At 50.5% G+C, this 16,791-nt stretch overlaps 1 protein-coding gene across 4 annotated transcripts in view; it reads left to right on the plus strand.

The window, feature by feature from the left end:
* The first annotated feature begins 6,816 nt into the window (after window positions 1–6,816).
* Window positions 6,817–16,791, plus strand: part of LOC138810514 (protein Daple) — a 121,472-nt gene continuing 111,497 nt past the window's right edge. The window contains exons 1-2 of one of the 4 annotated variants that reach the window (XM_069997731.1): window positions 6,817–6,875; window positions 8,779–8,879. In XM_069997731.1, the coding sequence (XP_069853832.1) occupies window positions 8,827–8,879 (53 nt within the window). In that variant the 5' untranslated portion in view covers window positions 6,817–6,875; window positions 8,779–8,826. Of the gene's footprint in view, window positions 6,876–7,917; window positions 8,032–8,778; window positions 8,880–16,791 lie in introns of those variants that run through there. The other 3 variants (XM_069997733.1, XR_011367150.1, XM_069997730.1) reach the window with 3 other exon arrangements.

The raw sequence follows: 16,791 nt of genomic DNA on the forward strand, positions 1-16,791 counted from the left end.
CCTTGCATTTTTCAGCTCAAGGTGAGTGCCCTACTACTTGAGCCACAGCGCCACTTCGGGTTTTCTAGTGGTTTATTGGAGATAAGAGTCTCATGGACTTTACTGCTTGGGCTGGCTTTTGAACCGTGATCCTCAGATCTCAGCCTCCTGAGTAGCTAGGATTTACAGGTGTGAGCCACCAGTGCCTGGCTGCAATAAGCCATCTTCACTGTATAGCCCAGCCTGACCTCAAACTACCTTTATAGCCCTGACTAGCATCAAACTCATGATCCTCCTGTCTTGGCCTTCAAAGTGGAGAGAATACAGTTTTCATTTTTGTACCAGTCCTGGGGCTTGAACTCAGAGCCTGGGCTGCCCCTGAGCTGCTCCAGACTAGCATTCTAACAATTGAGCCACTTCTGGCTTTTTTGGCAGTTTAGTGGAAATGAACCTCACAGCCTCCTGAGTAGCTAGGATTACAAGTGTAAGCCAGCCACACTTGGCTTTTTGTTTTTTTCTCTCCTTCCTTTTCTGTGCCTTCCCTCCTCTATTTGTTGGGCAGGGCCTTGTTCCATTGGCCTTTAGCTCTCCAATCCTTCCTTAGCCTTCATTAAATATAAAAATTTAAACTAACTTACCTGACATTATTGGGTCTTTCCTTGGAATTTGGATAGCAGAATTAAACACCACATGCTTTCATAAATTGTGAGCTGATAAGCCATTATTTTTTATTTAAGCATTAGTTGCAGAGGTTGCAGGGTTTAGAATAGCATCAAGTTTAAACTAAGATTGAAGTGAAAATCCCAAGTGGTCAATGGATTTCTAAAACTTCTTTTAAAAGCATTGTTACCAGCTGTGTGGTTCAGATCCTGTCATCCTAGCTATTCATGAGCCTGAGACCTGAGGATCACACAGTTCAAAAGCCAGCCGGGGCAGGAAAGTCCTGTGAGACTCTTATCTCCAATGAACCACCAGAAAACCAGAAGTGGTGCTGTGGCTCAAGTGGTAGAGCGCTCGCCTTAAGCAAAAATTGCTTAGGGACAGTGTCCAGGCCTAGAGAGAGTTCAAGCCCCACAACAGACACAAAACAAAAAATTATTTTGAGCTGGGTGCCAGAAGCTCATGCTTGTAATCTTTTTGTTGTTTTTCCCTATCACGGGGCTTGAAGTCAGAGCCTGGTTACTGTCTCTGAGCTTCTTTTGGTTCAAGGCTAGTGCTCTATTAATTGAGCCACAGTGCCACTTAAGGCTTTTTTCTGTGTATATGGTACTAAGGAATGGAACCCAGGGCCTCATGCATGCTAGATACCCACTCCACCTCTGAGCCACCTTCCTAGCCCTGCACTTAGAATCTTTACACAGGAGGCTGAGATTCGGATTGAGGCTCAGCCAGTCTGGGCAGGAAACTGTAAGACTTATTTATGGTTCTAGTGATAGAGTGCTAGCCTTCAGAGAAAAAAAAAAAAAAATCAGGGACAACACCCAGACCCTGAGTTCAAACTCCAGAGCCCCCCTCCCCAAAAAAACTCCTTTTGAAGGAAAAGTTGTAAGACCTTGATAATGCTTACATACAGCTACATTAAGTTTTATTGGGCATATGAGGAAATGGAGTGGTATCAAGGCTGGCTCTGAAGTGGTTTTTGCCTGGATTTTTATTGTTTTGTCTTGGCTCCCTAGAGTGGCAAAACTGAAAGGAAATGATAGAGTCACTGGTTACAATGTCTTCTTCCTTAAATTGCTGTAGTTGGCCAAACAACTTTATGTAGCCTCCTAGGTAAATTCTCACAAGGAATAGTGGGTTTTTGCTTGGTTTTTTGTTGATAATGGGGCTTGAACTGGCCTAGGCACTGGCCCTGAGCTCTGTCGTTAAAAGCTAGTGCTCTACCACTTTTTTTTTGGTGTTTTTTTTAAATTTTTTTTTTTATGGTCAGTTGTGGGGTCTGAACTCTGGGCCTAGGTGCTGTCCCTCAGCTCTTCAACTCAAGGCTAGCGTTCTACCACTTAAGCCACAGAGCCACTTCCGGCTTTTTCTGCGTATGTGGTGCTGAGGAATCGAACCCAGGGCCTCATGCATGCAAGGCAAGAGCTCTACCACTGAGCCACCTTCCCAGTCCACTTTCTTGTTTTTTTAACTGGCAATGAGAGCCTGATTGGGGACTGTCCTGCTTAGACTGGTTTTGAACTGCAATCCTCAGATCTCAGCCTCCTGAGTATCTGGGATTACAGGTATGAGCCACCAGTGCCGGGCTTGCTAGCTAGATGCATGTTTAGTTAACCTTTCTACCACCATCCTACAGAAGCCGCTGTCGTAAGACATATTGCACCCACCATCTTGTGGCTTGACAAACAGCATTGGCTGTCCACCCGGTCTTCATACTGGTCTCTTGGCTTCTATAATAGCATTGTGCTTTCTTATGGCTGCTCTATATTTTAATAGCTCTCTTATCTCAAATGTAAGGCTTCTTTACGTTCCCAAGCTCCATTCAGATCAGTGTGTGTGTGTGTGTGTGTGTGTGTGTGTGTGTGTGTGTGTGTGTGTGTGTGTGTGTGTGTGTGTGTGTGTGTGTGTGTGTGTGTGTGTGTGTGTGTGTGTGTGTGTGTGTGTGTGTGTGTGTGTGTGTGTGTGTGTGTGTGTGTGTGTGTGTGTGTCCCCAATACCATCTTGCTATGTTTGGAAGAATGTATTCTGTGTACCTTTTCTTTTGAGTGTTCTGCTTGCCTTTGATGATGGATTGACACTCATCTTTCAGTATTCCCAAGTCTCCGGAGGATGGCTGGAGATGCTCAATGGGAGAGCCAAGATGGCTTTTGCGTCACACCTGTAATCCTGCTACTCCAGAGGCTGAGATCTGAGGATACTGGTTCAAACCCAACCCAGGCAGAAAGGAGACATCTCCAAGTAATCAGCAAAAAGCCAGAAGTGTATCTGTGGTAGAGTGGTAGCGTGCTAGTTGAGCTAAACAGCCAAGCAAGAGCTTGAGGTCCTGAGCTCAAGCTCCAGTACCAACACAAAATAAAAGGGGTAGAGAGGAGTTTGCTATGTTGTCTGGCTTTAGTGATCCTACTTACTGCTTCCCTGAGAGTTGAGACCAGTACAGCTTACGGTCCCCAAGCTTATTGGGAGTATTGGGGGGGGGGAGCAGTTTGTTGTTGTTGTTGTTTTTGGTTTTTTTTTTGCCTAGCAGGCCTTGAACCACAATCCTGCCCTCTACATCCCCTCCTTCCCCCCACCCCCCTGCAAATATTTGGGATTGCAGGCATGCGCCGTGCCTGGCCTACCCTTTTACTTTTTTTTTGGGGGGGGGCTGAACTCTGGGCCTGGGTGCTGTCCCTCAGCTCTTCAGCTCAAGGCTAGTTAGCACTCTACCACTTGAGCCACAGTGCCACTTCGGCTTTTTCTGCTTATGTGGTGCTGAGGAATCCAACCCAGGGCCTCATGCATGCAAGGCAAGCACTCTACCTCTGAGCCAACTACCCAGCCCTCCTACCCTTTTATATTTTGTTTTTGAGGTAGGATCTCCGACTCTTTCCTAGTTTCCTCTCAGTCCATCTTTGGCTGCCTTTGAAGTCAGGAATTTGCTTCTGTCTCCATGATTACAGGCACTTGCTGGGCTCTGGCGCCTGACAACTGTAATCCTAGCTACTCAGAAGGCTGAGATCTGAGGCTTTTGGTTCCAACCAGCCCAGACAGGAAAGTCCCTAACACTCATCTCCAATAAATCAGAAGTAAAGCCAGAAGTAAAGCTGTGACTCAAGTGGTTGAGTCAAAAAGCTAAGGGACAGCATCCAGACCCTGAGTCCAAGCCTCAATGTTTTTGGTACATGTGTACCAAAAAGAAAGTGATTACAGGCATATGCCACCAAGGCCGGTCGCACCACCCCCAAAATAATTTCTGTTTAGCAAAAAACACAGTGATAAGCCGGGCACCGGTGGCTCACACCTGTAATCCTAGCTACTCAGGAGGCTGAGATCTGAGGATCGCAGTTCAAAGCCAGCCCGGGCAGGAAAGTCTGTGAGACCCTTATCTCCAATAAACCACTAGAAATCCGGAAGTGGCACTGTGGCTCAAGCGGTAGAGCACTCACTTTGAGCTGAAGAGCTGAGGGACAGCACCCAGGTCCAGAGTTCAAGCCCCATAACCCGACCAAAAAAAAAACCAAAACAAAACAAAACCCACAGTGATCCATAGAGAAAGAAAAAACATTCCCTCCTTTATCCCTAAGTTATATACACAAATAAAACTGCAGGAGATATAAAAATATCACTACTGAGATGGAGTCCTGAGAAGGAGGAGACAATTTATCTGAATGAAAAACCCAGCTTCCACCCAAGAAAGAACATAAAATCGGCATGTACATTTATATCCAGAAATGAAAAAGACATTTAAAAAATAAGAGTCAAGCCAGGCACTGATGGCTCATGCCTGTAATCCTAGTGACTCAGGAGGCTGAGATGGCTCATGGTTCAAAGCCAGCCCAGGTAGGAAAGTCTGTGAGAGTCATCTCCAATTAACCACCAGAAAACTGGAAGTGGCGCTGTGGCTCAAGTGGTAAAGCACTAGCCTTTAGCGGAAGAGCTGAAGGACAAGCCCTGAGTTCAAGCCAAAAAAAAGTCAAGGCTCAGACAGATGGCTCACTGTGGGTGGTTGGGAAGGAAGGAGGAGGCTGGGGGCACTGCTGGGTGTGTCTTAACTGCTCCTTGAAGCTCCTGCCATTCCCCTAGGAGACTCAGACCCAATTGCTCATAAAGCAGCAGTAGTAGGATGGATCAGAAGATCAGGAGCAAGCAGGTAATCCTTGCTACTCAGGAGGCTGAGATCTGAGGATCATGGTTTGAAGCCAGACCAAGCAGTAAGGTCTATCTCCAATTAATTTCTCCCCTCAAAAGCCAGAAGTGGATTTTTGGCTCAATGGTAGATTCCTATCTTTGAGCCAAAAGCTCAGGGACAGTGCCAGGGTCCTGAGTTCAAGACTCAGGCCCAGGACTGGCACCAAAAAATAAAAATTAAAGAAAAAGGATGAACAAATGATTGTATATTTTTACAAACTTTAGAGTCTCCACACCCTTTCTTACATTCATCCATTAATTCTTTGGTGTCTTCCTACCCTTAATAGACACCACCCAGCTCACCTGCCCAGCTGTCCACAGGGAACAGGGTAGCTGTGTTAATTTCTTTTGATTTGAGCACAGGATCTGTGGTGGATACACCGATAATTGCAAACCAGCACAGGTAACTCACCCTCAAAACAGAAATTCCTGCTGCAGCCAGGTGCTGGTGCATCACACCTATAATCCTAGTTACTTAGAGGAGGTTCCGATCTGCAGATCTGGGTTCGAAGCCAGCCTCGGCACAAAATGAGACTCATCTCCAATTGACCAGCAAAAGCTAAAGTGGAGCTGTAGCTCGAGTGGTAGAGACAGCCCTGAACGAAAAAGATAGAAGTGTGAGTTCCCAGTACTTGTAGGAAAGAAAGAAAAGCTAAGAGAATTTCTTGCTGTGGCTGTAGCTCAGTGACTTCTTAATATCCCAGGGAGAAAATCTGACACCTGGATAGGAAATATGTCAAGACTGTAACAAAGACCTTGTGGCTTATACCTATAATCCTAGCTACTAAGGAGGTCGAAATCTGGTTGAAAGCCAACCCAGAGAGAAAAGCCTGCAAGATAACAACTATAAAATAACCAGCAAAAAGCAGGGGTGCCAGTGGCTCATGCCTGTAATCCTAGCTACTCAGGAGGCCGAGACCTGAGGACTGTGGTTCAAAGCCAGCCCAGTCAAGAAAGTCTGCAGGACTCTTATCTCCAATTAACCACACACACATACACACAAAAAGAGCAAAAAAGCTCAGGGACAGTGCTCAAGCCCTGAGTTCAAGCCTTGGGACAGGCATACACACAAAATGTACGGCTCGGGCTGGGAAGGTGGCTCAGTGGTACAGCGCTTGCCTTGTGTGCTTGAGGCCCTGGGTTCGATTCCTCAGCACCACATAAGCAGAAAAACAAAGCCGTAAGAGGTGCTGTGGCTCAAGTGGTGGAGTGCTAGCCTTGAACTAAAGAGCTGAGGGACAGCGCCCCGGCCCAGAGTTCAGGTCCCACGACGGGAACCCCGCACCCCAAAAAAATGTACGGCTCAACCAGACACCAATGGCTCCCATCTATAATCCCACCCATCTATAATCCTATAATCAAGAGGCTGAGGTCTAGAGATCACTGTTCAAAGCCAGCCCGGACTGGAAAGTCTGTGAGACTCTTACCTCCAATAAATTACAAAAAGGTTGGAAGTGGAGCTGTGGTTCAAAGTGGTATAATGCCTGAGCGGAAGAAACTCAAGGGACTGTGCCTAGGTTCTGAGTTCAAGCCCCAGAAAACGGCAAAAAGTAAAAGTAGGGTTTGACCTGTTGCTCAAGTGGTGACTTGCCTAGTAAGTGCAGTCTTTCAAAATAAAAAATAAAAAACCACAACAGGAAGGAAAAAAAAAACAACACAACTGACCACTTCAGAGCAGGGGCCTTCTAAGGAAAGCTGGATGCACGCACACCTCCGACTTGTTCTCCAACCGCCTTAATTTCACAGACTTAAAATTAAGGGCCTCTTCTAATGAACTTGTAGAATACAGCCACAGGTCTCCGAAGTTGAGTTCCTGCGGGGTCTTTTCTGTTGCAGGCCTCGCTTACCAGCCACACCGGGCTGTAACGCGGCGTGTGGCCGGCAGGAGTCGCAGCGCCCACACTTGACAACGGCCAAGCTCCCCACGGATCTGCCCCCACAGCGGCCAGGGAAAGCTTGCAGCGTCCTTGCTGGGCACTGCCCGGACCGACCCCGAGGTTTGGCTCCTCTGGGAAACTCATTTCCCTGAGGATTGAACCCGTGAACCGACACCGAGTGCTTGGAACCAGGTCTGAGTCCACGCGTGCAATCACCGCCCCGCGGTGCAGGGGACGGGGGGCCGGTCTGCACCTGGGGCGCGGGCGGCTGCCTTCCCTCCGCACCTCCCATCCCGCCCCACGGCTGGTGTCCCGGCCGCTTGCGTTCCTGGTCCCTTTTGCCACCGAAGCCGCAGCGAGGCACCCCCGGGCGGGCCTCGGCACCCCTCCCCGGGGACAAGTGGCCGCGGCGGGCTGGAGTCGCCGGGGCTGGGCCGGGCCCCAGTGGGTGCGGCCCCATCACCCGCTTCCTACCGGAACTTCTAGAAGGCTAGGGGCGCGGGAGGTGTGTTGTGTCTGTGCCCGCCAGCCCGAAGCCGAAGTCGGCGTAAAAGTTTCCCCCGGACACGCAGCGCCCGAGCCCCGCGGGTCCCGGGGCCAAGGCCAGGCCTGCCTCCACGCCGAACCCCGAGGCGCGCGCGGGATCGGTCCTCCCGCCTCGGGCTGGGCTCCTGCGGAGCCTCGGGAGGCCGGCTCGGCGGCTCGGGCCGCGGGCTGCACCTGCCCGGCGCGCCGGGGACCGGGGAGGAGGGGTGCAGGCCCCGGGAGCGGCGCGGACGCGGGTGGGCGCTCCTCTCCCGCACGTGGCGCCTCCCTGCGCGCGTGCGCCTGCGGGGTGTGTGTGGGGGAAGCCTGGGCGCCACGTGCTGCGGCCCCGCACGCGGGCAGCCGGGGGGGGGGTCAGGCGTGGGCGCTGGGCAAGGCCCACGTGCGACCCCGCTGCCGCCGGGCGGCGTCCCCGACACCCCGCGGCTCCTCCCGCGCCCCGGGCTCCCCCGGGGCGGGCTGGGCCGCGCAGCGCGCCGGTCGCCCGGGGCTGCGGAGGGGCGGGGCGCCCGCATTGTTCCTCCCCCTTCCCCAGCCCGGGCGGGGCGCGGGGCCGCCGCGGGGCCGCCGGGGCCGCGGAACGTGGGCTCGCGCGCCCCGCCTTTGTCTCCCGGGCGCGAGCCGCCGCAGCCCCGCGCCCCGCCGCTCGCTCGCTCGCTCGCTGTCCGGAGCCGCTTTGTGCCGCGGCGCGGGGAGGGGGGACGCGGACGCGGGGTGCGGAGCCGGCGGGCGCAGCCTCGGCATGGACGTGACGGTGTCGGAGCTCATGGAGCTCTTCCTGCAGAGCCCGCTGGTGACCTGGGTGAGTGCGTCCGCTCCACCTCCCCTTTGTTGGCGCCCGGCTCTCCCCGCGCCGGGCCGGGGTGGGGGTGCGGCGCGGCCGAACCCCAGCCCTCCGCCCCCCCCCCGCTCCGCCCGCCCCCCTCACTCCCGGGGCCCGGGCCCTGCGGTCTCCGCTTCCTACTCCGCAGCCCGCGCCTCCCCAGGCCGGGCCCGGGCCGAAGGGGGTTACACCTGTTCCCGCCCGGCGCGGGGTCCCTGCGCTCACCCCTGTTCCCACCGCTCCCTCACCCCCCAAAAAAGCACCCCGCGCCCCAGGGGATGGCCTCGTGAAGTCTCTGCACCCTGAGACCGGGTGCGGTGAGCCTGGGGGCCGCCGAGGGGGACCGCGCACAGGCCGGGTGGGCGCACTGCGGTCCCGGAGCTCCGGGACGCCAGGGGTTTCTTGAGCAGCTCCACTCGTCGTTGATTTATTTCCTTAGTTTGCCTCTTTCTTGCCCCGAGACGCTGGAGAAAAGAAAAAAGTCGTGGGGAAGTTTTCCTTCTCCCCTGCCTGGCGACTGTTGCCCGGCCACGGGCGCAGGGTGGGCCCGGTGCCTGGCGGGGTCGCGCGGCGGCGCCTCCCGCACCCCCGGCCCCGGCCCCGGCCCCGGCCCCGGCCCCGGCCCCGGCCCCGGCCCCGGCCCCGGCCCGCGCGCGCCCTTTGCCCCGGGGCGCCGCTCGCTCGCTCGCTGCCCGCGCGTGACTTCCTGTCTTAACCTCCCCGCAGGTGAAAACTTTTGGCCCGTTTGGAAGCGGGAACCAGGACAACCTGACTATGTACATGGATTTAGTGGATGGCATCTTTCTGAACCAAATCATGTTGCAAATGTAAGTTGCCCTCGTCACCGAGGAAGGCTCGAGAAGGAGCGGCTTTAGAAAAGTTTCCGGCAGTGGGGGTGGCCCGGGGAGATGCGGGGATCACGGTCTTGAGGTGCTTTTTACCAATCTGCTGGGTATGTTAGGCCCGCAGCTTGTTTGGGGGAAGGAAATTTGGCCTCGACCCCGGGTGCAGGTGGTGTGATTGACTTCATTGTTATTTAAACAATGGCTTTTTTTTAAAAGCCTACTTTATGTTGTGGGGGTTCTGGGAGTTGGGTTTCAGGAAGTTTTGGGGTGGTGGACTGGAGCCTCAGGGGCGAGTATAAAGCCTCAGTGTAGATGTATGGACACCCTCAAGATTTCCTTTGCCCCAAGAGCAAGTGCAAATTTTAAATCCAGTCCTGTGAGCCGGGTTCAAAGTGACTGTGTCCTGTGCTGGTGCTGGTTGGTTTGGAAGCATATGGACGGCTACACAGCGTCTGGGTGGAACTTAGGCTTGCTGGTGTGTATGGCAGACCACATCCTTTCCTGTAGCTGAGTTCTGCAGAGCCTGCCCGTCTGTGTGATTGACACTCTGCCACTGTGTAGGTGTTGGCTCCTACCTCCGCATTGTTTTAAGCTCAGACTGCAAGAGCACATTGGAACTGAGTGTCAGCGTGATGCACGTGTGCTGAAAGCAAAATAAAACATCCTAATGTTCTCTGAATCGTATATATCCCAGCACCAGTCCTTGAACTGAAGAAGAGGGGGGGGGGGGGGAGGAAGCAGAGGAGGAGGCGAGAGTTCTGGCATATCCAGAAGTGATTTGAATAGATTCTACCTGAAAAGATCTGTTTGCGATTTTTTTTTCCAGTTACCTTGCACCTTTAATTTTCGTAAGTCATTCCGTGTCACAACATAGGAAAGAGACTTTACCACCTTTGGGGGGAGCAGTTATGTTGTTCTGTATCTATAGATACATCAAGATATCTGTCTGTCTAGTGCCAGTACTGTGGCTTGAACTCAGGGAATGGACATCATATAGCGCTGCCATTTGAGTCACAGCTCCATTTTCAGCTTTTGGGTGGTTAACTGGAGATAAGAATCTCACAGTCGTTGCTGCTGGGCTGGCTTGAACTATGATCTCAGAACTTGCCTCCTGAGTAGCTAGGATTTCAGGTATAAGCCACCAGCTTTTTGTTGTTTTTCTTGGTGTCACTCCTGGGGCTTGATTGAACTCAGGGCCTGGGCACTGTTCCTGAGCTTTTTTTTGAACAAGGTCACTCTGCCACCTGAGCCACCTGTCTCTTTTTTGGTGGTTAATTGGAGATAGGGTCTCATAGATTTTCCTTCCCCTGTTGGCTTTGAACCACGGTCCTCAGTTTCTCAAGCCCCCTGAGTAGCTAGAATTGTAGGCCACCTGTGCCTGTATTTGTTGATACTTAAGAAAAAATTAGCCAGGTGCTGGTGGCTCACGCCTGTAATCCTAGCTACTCAGGAGGTTGAGATCTGAGGATCACGGTTCAAAGCCAGCCCGGGCAGGAAAGTCGGTGAGACTCTTACCTCGCATAAACTACTAGAAAACTGGAAGTGGCGCTGTGGCTCAAGGGGTAGAACGCTAGTCTTGAGCTGAAGAGCACAGGGACAGCACCCAAGCCCCAGAGTTCAAGCTCCAGGACCAACCAAAAAAAAAAAACAACAAGCTTAGCAATCTTCCTTGTTTGATTCTCCAGAGACTGGTCTGGTGACCTGGCTGAGCTGCACTGACGATCTTAGGCTACTCAGGGGCAACTTCCTGGTGTGGTGGGTTGGAACTGGGGCAATGCCCCCCAAATCCCTTTTCTCTAGTTCTCTGAAACTGCTGGGTCCAACAGGTGCCCGAAGCTGTGTAACTTATACATGTCCTTCCCCACCCCTGAGAGAGACTGGTTAAAGAGCTAGCAGTGTGTGTCTGTGTGTGTGTGTGTGGGGGGGGGGAGCAGCCTTTCATTCAGTTTTTACACCCAGGCTCTGGGGAGAACAAAAGCCCCAGGCTGTTTCTCTTTCTTGCCTGACCTTTGGAATTCCTGAAGCAGTTACCACTTGCTTGTAAATCAGGGAAGCCTGCTGCTGGCCATTCCTTTGAGAAATGCCAGCTCATCACTTGTTTGAATGTGGCCTGCAGCTATGTTGGGTTGAAGGGCTGCTCCCTTTTCGATGTTATTTTCATTCTGTGACGAGCCGAGATGATCACTCTGGAAGTGGGTGTTCTCATTGCACGGGTGCTTTCCTGGATTAGGAAAGTGAGGGGCGGGTGGGTAGGTGGGCCCAGGACACTTCTAGCACCTGGGTTTCTGCTTTGGGGGGGCCGAGAATAACCTGTTTCCAGGTAACAGGAGCCTGTGGAAACGGGTGGGAACTGAGTGCAGAGGGAACTTCTGGGGGCTGTGGAAATGTCCTGTGCACTGTTTGTCATTTCCCGAGCTCTTCCCGCTCGGCTTAGGGTGCTCTCTGCAAAAGTCATGTAAGTGAAACACAGATACGGATCCTGGGGTACAGCTCATTGACAGAGCACTCGCCTGGTTTGGGCAAGGCCCTAGGTTCCAATCCCAGCCTCCTACTCTTAATAACACAAGAATGCTGGCCTAGTTAGTGTTGGACAGCCTCCATGGCCTCCGGTAGGACTGGCAGGTCATTCCATGCCTCAGTTTCCTAATTTGCAAACTGAGACATGAAGTTCATCTGAAATGGTTTGGGGGTTAAATGATGATGTTCTAGTATTTATTTAGCCCAGTGCTTGTCACAGAACTGGTGTGGAGATCAGTTTCTTACTCAGGATCATTGTGATCCTTGTGATCCAGAAAGGATTTGAGGTACCTGGGAGATGATTTTTGTTTTCATTCCCTCCCACCCACCTACCTCCCTACCCCACTTTTTTTTTTTTTTTTGGCCAGTTATGGGGCTTGAACTCAGGGCCTGAGCATTGTCTCTGAGCTCTTTTGCTCAAGGCTAGCACTGTGCCACTTTGAGCCACACTACCACTTCCAGTTTTCTGGTGGTTCATTGGAAATAAGAGTCTCATGGCCTTTCCTGACCAGGCTGGCTTAGATGCTCAGATCCCAGACTCCTGAGTTTCTAGGGTTACAGGCATGAGCCACCAGTGCCCGGCGTGTTGTTGATTTTTTGATATGTTTTTTTCATACATTCTTAGTCTCCAAATGACTGCATAATTCTGAGCCTTAGCCGTCTTTCAATAAAGTCTGTGGTGTCACTGGACCCTGGGTCCTCATCTGAACCACACATCTGACCCTACTTTCTCCCCTGCTGCCCAGTGAAGAAATGTCAGGGCCACGAGCAGAGCAGATAGATGGGTGCTGGATTGTGGGGCCTTATCTCCTGAGCTGGATACCCAGAGACTTAGCTGCTGCTGCTCCGGGGTGATAAATTCTCCCAGAGTTTTGTAGGCTTGCTCTGGCCTGGAGGAAAGTGCAGAGCAGTCATGCAGACTGGGTTGCTGCGGCTCAGATAAGGGACTGTTACTTAACACTCCACAGCCATCTGGAGGCTGGTTGGGGTCACGTGACTGCACCTGCCATTGTCTGGCAGTAGCCCTGGACTCCTGGTGAAGTGATGTCACCCTTACCTGGAAGCAGGAAAGCCCTACGGGCTCAGCTTTCAGGGGAGGCCCAGGTCTTCAATTCCTGAATTGAAGAGACATTAAAGGCCTGCTGAAGTGCTCCGAGCTCCCCAGCGTTGATGAATTGGATACAAGAGTTTTGTTCTTTTGTAAAAAGTTAATAGGGCATTGAGCCTAGCACTAGGCAAATTCACTCCTTACTGTGCTACTTTTTGTTGTTCTTGCTGCTGCTGGTGGTGGTCATGGGGCTTGAATTCAGGGCCTGGGTACTATCGCTGAGCTGTTTTTTGCTCAAGGACTCTACCACTTGAGCCACAGCTCCACTTCTAGCTGCTTTCATGTGGTTAATTGGAGATAAGAGACTCACGGATTTTCCTGCCCAAGCTGGTTTGAACCAAAATCCTCAGATCTCAGCCTCCTGAATAGCTAGGATTACAGGCGTAAACCACCAGCGCCCAGCTTCTGCTACTTATTATCTGTTAGATTGGGTAAATGACTCTAGTTCTTTAAGCTTCAATTTTCTGATCTGCAGTAAGGGGACAGGTTTAGGAAGGCCCAAATATGACGATGCTTATAGAAAATGTCGATCCTTGTGGCCCGGTGAGATCTAGAGCTGCGTGTGTGTAGGCACATGCTCTCCTTTGTGCCAGTGTACCCTCTGGTGCACACAGGTACCTATGAAAGAAGCCACCAACCCATTTGGTACGCTGGCTGCTTAGTGTAGCTGGGAGCTAGTGACGCGCAGGAGTAAATGCAGCCACTGCTGCTCATTTGTTCAGATTCTCCCCTGATCCCTCGTTACGGCTGTACAACTCGAGAGTAATTTGTTAATTATTCAGAGGTTGGAAGCATGCTCAGGCCAATGGGGGAGTTTCTTCTAAAGAAGCATTTGAAGGCTAATTCCCCCCTTCCCCAATATTGGCCTGCCTAAGGAGCCTAAGTTTCCATACACCTGTCAGTCGAGTGGTTGCAATAATGTTGGAACAGAAGGATATTTATTTGGGAATTTTCTAAACTTGGTGGTGAGCACTCTTACTACTGATTTGCACCTCCAACCAAGTAATTTCCTTTTTATTTATTTTTATTATTTTTGCCTGTAGGATAGGACATTGTTCATGGGGGCTTTGAGTCTTTAAAAATTACACAAAATCCAGGCACTGGTGGCTCACGCCTATAATCCTAGCTACTCAGGAGCCTGAGATCTGAGGATCATGGTTCAAAAGCCAGCCTGGGCATGAAAGTCTGTGAGACTCTTATCTCCAATAAGCCACTAGAAAACCGGAAGTGGTGCTGTAGCTCAAGCATTAAGCGCTTGCCTAGAGCTGAAGAGCTGAGGGACAGTGCCCAGGCCCAGAGTTCAAGCCCCACGCTGGACCAAAAAAAAAACAACCCAAAATAAAAAAAAAATACACAAAATAAGTAGGGTGCTGGTGGCTCACGCTGTAATCCTATATACTCAGGAGACTGAGATCTGAAGATTGCAGTTTAAAGCTTGCTTGTCCATGAGACCCTTACTTCCAAATAATCTCAGAAAAAGCCCAAAAGAGGGACTGTGGGGCTCAAGTGATAGAGCACTGGCCTTGAGCAAAAGGAGCTCAGCGACAGTGTTCAAGCCAGAGTTCAAGCCCCAGAACTAGCAAAAAAAAAAAAAAAAAATTACATAAAACAATTCTCATTCACTGTAGGAAGATAGCAGAATAGGAACTTACAGATGAGCCCGTAATTGCTTGTGATTTTGTGATGCAAAGATGACAGTTTAATATTCCTGTACTTCCCAGATGTTGTGAACAGTATGTGTACTAATATGTGCCCTCGATGTGTTTTATAGATGGGGCTCTGTTACTGTTTCCTGGAATATTTCATTTAGCCTGTGATATGTTGTGGATGTCTCTCTGTGGCAACACATAATTTCACTTTTTTTTTTGGTCGGTCGTGGGATTTGAACTCTGGGCCTGGGTGCTGTCCCTGCGCTCTTCAGCTCAAGGCGAGCGCTCTAGCCACAGTGCCACTTTCCTTCATTCACTTTTAAATTTAGGGTTTTTTTTTCTTTTGAGACAGGGTACATAGTCGGTGCTCCTGCGTTAGCACCAGGCATGTGCCACCACACTTTGCTTAAATTTAGGAGGCTTTTCGTTTGTTTTGAGGGCTTGAATTTAGGGCCTTGTGTTCTTACGAGGTATGCTTGCTCATGGCTAGCATCCTATCCCTTGATGGCTTCCAGACTTCTTTTTCCCCCCTGACACATTTGGAGATAGTTTCATAAACTTTCCTGCCTAGTATGGCCTTAAACTGAAATCCTCAAAAGCTCAGCCTCCCGAGTAGGTTAGGATTCCAGGCCTGAGCCACTGGCACTTGACTAGAAAGTGTTAGGAGTTCAAGTCATAGTTGGAGTTCAACTTTCCCAAAAAGGAGGAGATTGCTATAAACTGAAATTCTCCAGCTGGGAAGGTGGCTCAGTGGTAGAGCGCTTGCCTTGTTTGCATGAGGCCCTGGGTTCACTTCCTCAGTACCACATAAGCAGAAAATGCCGGAAATGGTGCTGTGGCTCAAGTGGTAGAGCACTAGCCTTGAGCTGAAGAGCTGAGGGACAGCATCCAGGCCCAGAGTTCAGGCACCATGACTGACAAGAAAAAGAAGTTCTCACGTGAAAGTCCTAGCAAGAATTGATTTCTTTCTCTCTTTCTCTTTCTCTTTCTCTTTCTTTCTCTTTCTCTTTCTCTTTCCCTCCCTCCCTCCCTCCCTCCCTCCCTCCCTCCCTCCCTCCTTCCCTCCCTCCCTCCCTTCCTTCCTTCCTTCCTTCCTCTGTTTCTCTGTTTCTCTCTTTCTTTCTCTCTCTTTCTTTCTTTTGGGTCCAGTCATGGGGCCTGAACTCTGGGCCTGGGCGCTGTCCCTCAGCTCTTCCGCTCAAGGCTAGTGCTCTACCACTTGAGCCACAGTGCCACTTGCAGCTTTTTTTCTTTTTGCTTATGTGGTGCTGAGGAATGGAACCCAGGGCCTCAGGCATGCAAGGCAAGCGCTCTACCACTGAGCTACCTACCCAGCCCCCTGATTTCCATTTTTCTTTTTTCTTTTTTTTTTTATTGTGCAGAAGTTTATTTTAATTTTAATTTTTTAATTTTTTTATTGTGAAAATACTGCTCAGAGGGGTTATTACATGGGCAAAATAATGAGTACATTTCTTTCTTTCTTTTTTTTTTTTTTTTTCGGTCCGGTCTTAGGGCCTGAACTCTGGGCCCGGGCGCTGTCCCTCAGCTCTTCAGCTCAAGGCTAGCACTCTTACCACTTGAGCCACAGCGCCACTTCCAGTTTGTTTTTTTCTTTTTGCTTATGTGGTGCTGAGGAATCGAACCCAGGGCCTCAGGCATGCAAGGCAAGCGCTCTACCCCTGAGCCACCTTCCCAGCCCATGAGTACATTTCTTATCAAGCATTGTAGCCTCCCCCTTTGTTTCCCCTTCCCATCCCTTCCCATCCTCCCCCCTCCCCCCCCCCAGAGTTGTAAAGTTCGTTTTCGACATAACAACTTGTACATCTCATTGTTGCAATGGGTCCACCTGTATCCCTATTTAAACGATTTGTTTTTTCCCTTCCCCTCCACAAATTATACCGACATCAAATACAGTGAAAGCAGGGGTTATACCATGGGGGAAGGACATACAAAGCAACAAAGAAATAATCTTATAAATGTGTTAGAAACGGTCGCATGAAAAAAAAACATTTGAATACACATCTTAGGGTTCATTTGATTTCTATTTTTCTATTTGGAAGTTTTCATGGCTACAGGAAGCCCTGGGGTGAGCTCTCCACATCTGGACCACTGTCACGCATGCAGTCACGCACACCGGCACCGGCGCGTGCTTTCTGTCCTCTGACATCATGCTGTGAGGCACTAGGACTTTTTTTAGTTGTACAGGAACTGTCATATGAACATTGCTGGGCTCTTGTTTGTTTTTAATTTTTGTCGGATATGTTTGCTCAGACCAATGTAGCCAAATACATTTTCAGTTTAACTATTACACATTCATTGTTTTGTACTAAGTCTTTAAAATTGAGTGTATGTTTTATGCTTAGAGGAGACTTCATTGTAATTGTGGTCAGCCTATAGTTCAGGTGCTCTCTGCCTACCTGTGGCCACGGTTACTGTACTGGACAGTGTTAGCGCTGGTGGTTGCTTAATGACATAGATCTTGGAAGCAGGTGGATGTGAGTCTGTGCTTCGATCTGTTATTAACTACATGTCTCTTTGCTTCAGTTTCTGCATCTCTAAAATGGAGCTGATGTGAAGTTCAAATGTGAAGCTCTCAGCATAGTGTAGATCACTCTGTGTG

This window comes from Dipodomys merriami, unplaced genomic scaffold (assembly GCF_024711535.1).
Source record: "Dipodomys merriami isolate MVZ:Mamm:240054 unplaced genomic scaffold, mDipMer1.0.p SCAF_50, whole genome shotgun sequence".
NCBI classification, from domain to species: domain Eukaryota; kingdom Metazoa; phylum Chordata; class Mammalia; order Rodentia; family Heteromyidae; genus Dipodomys; species Dipodomys merriami.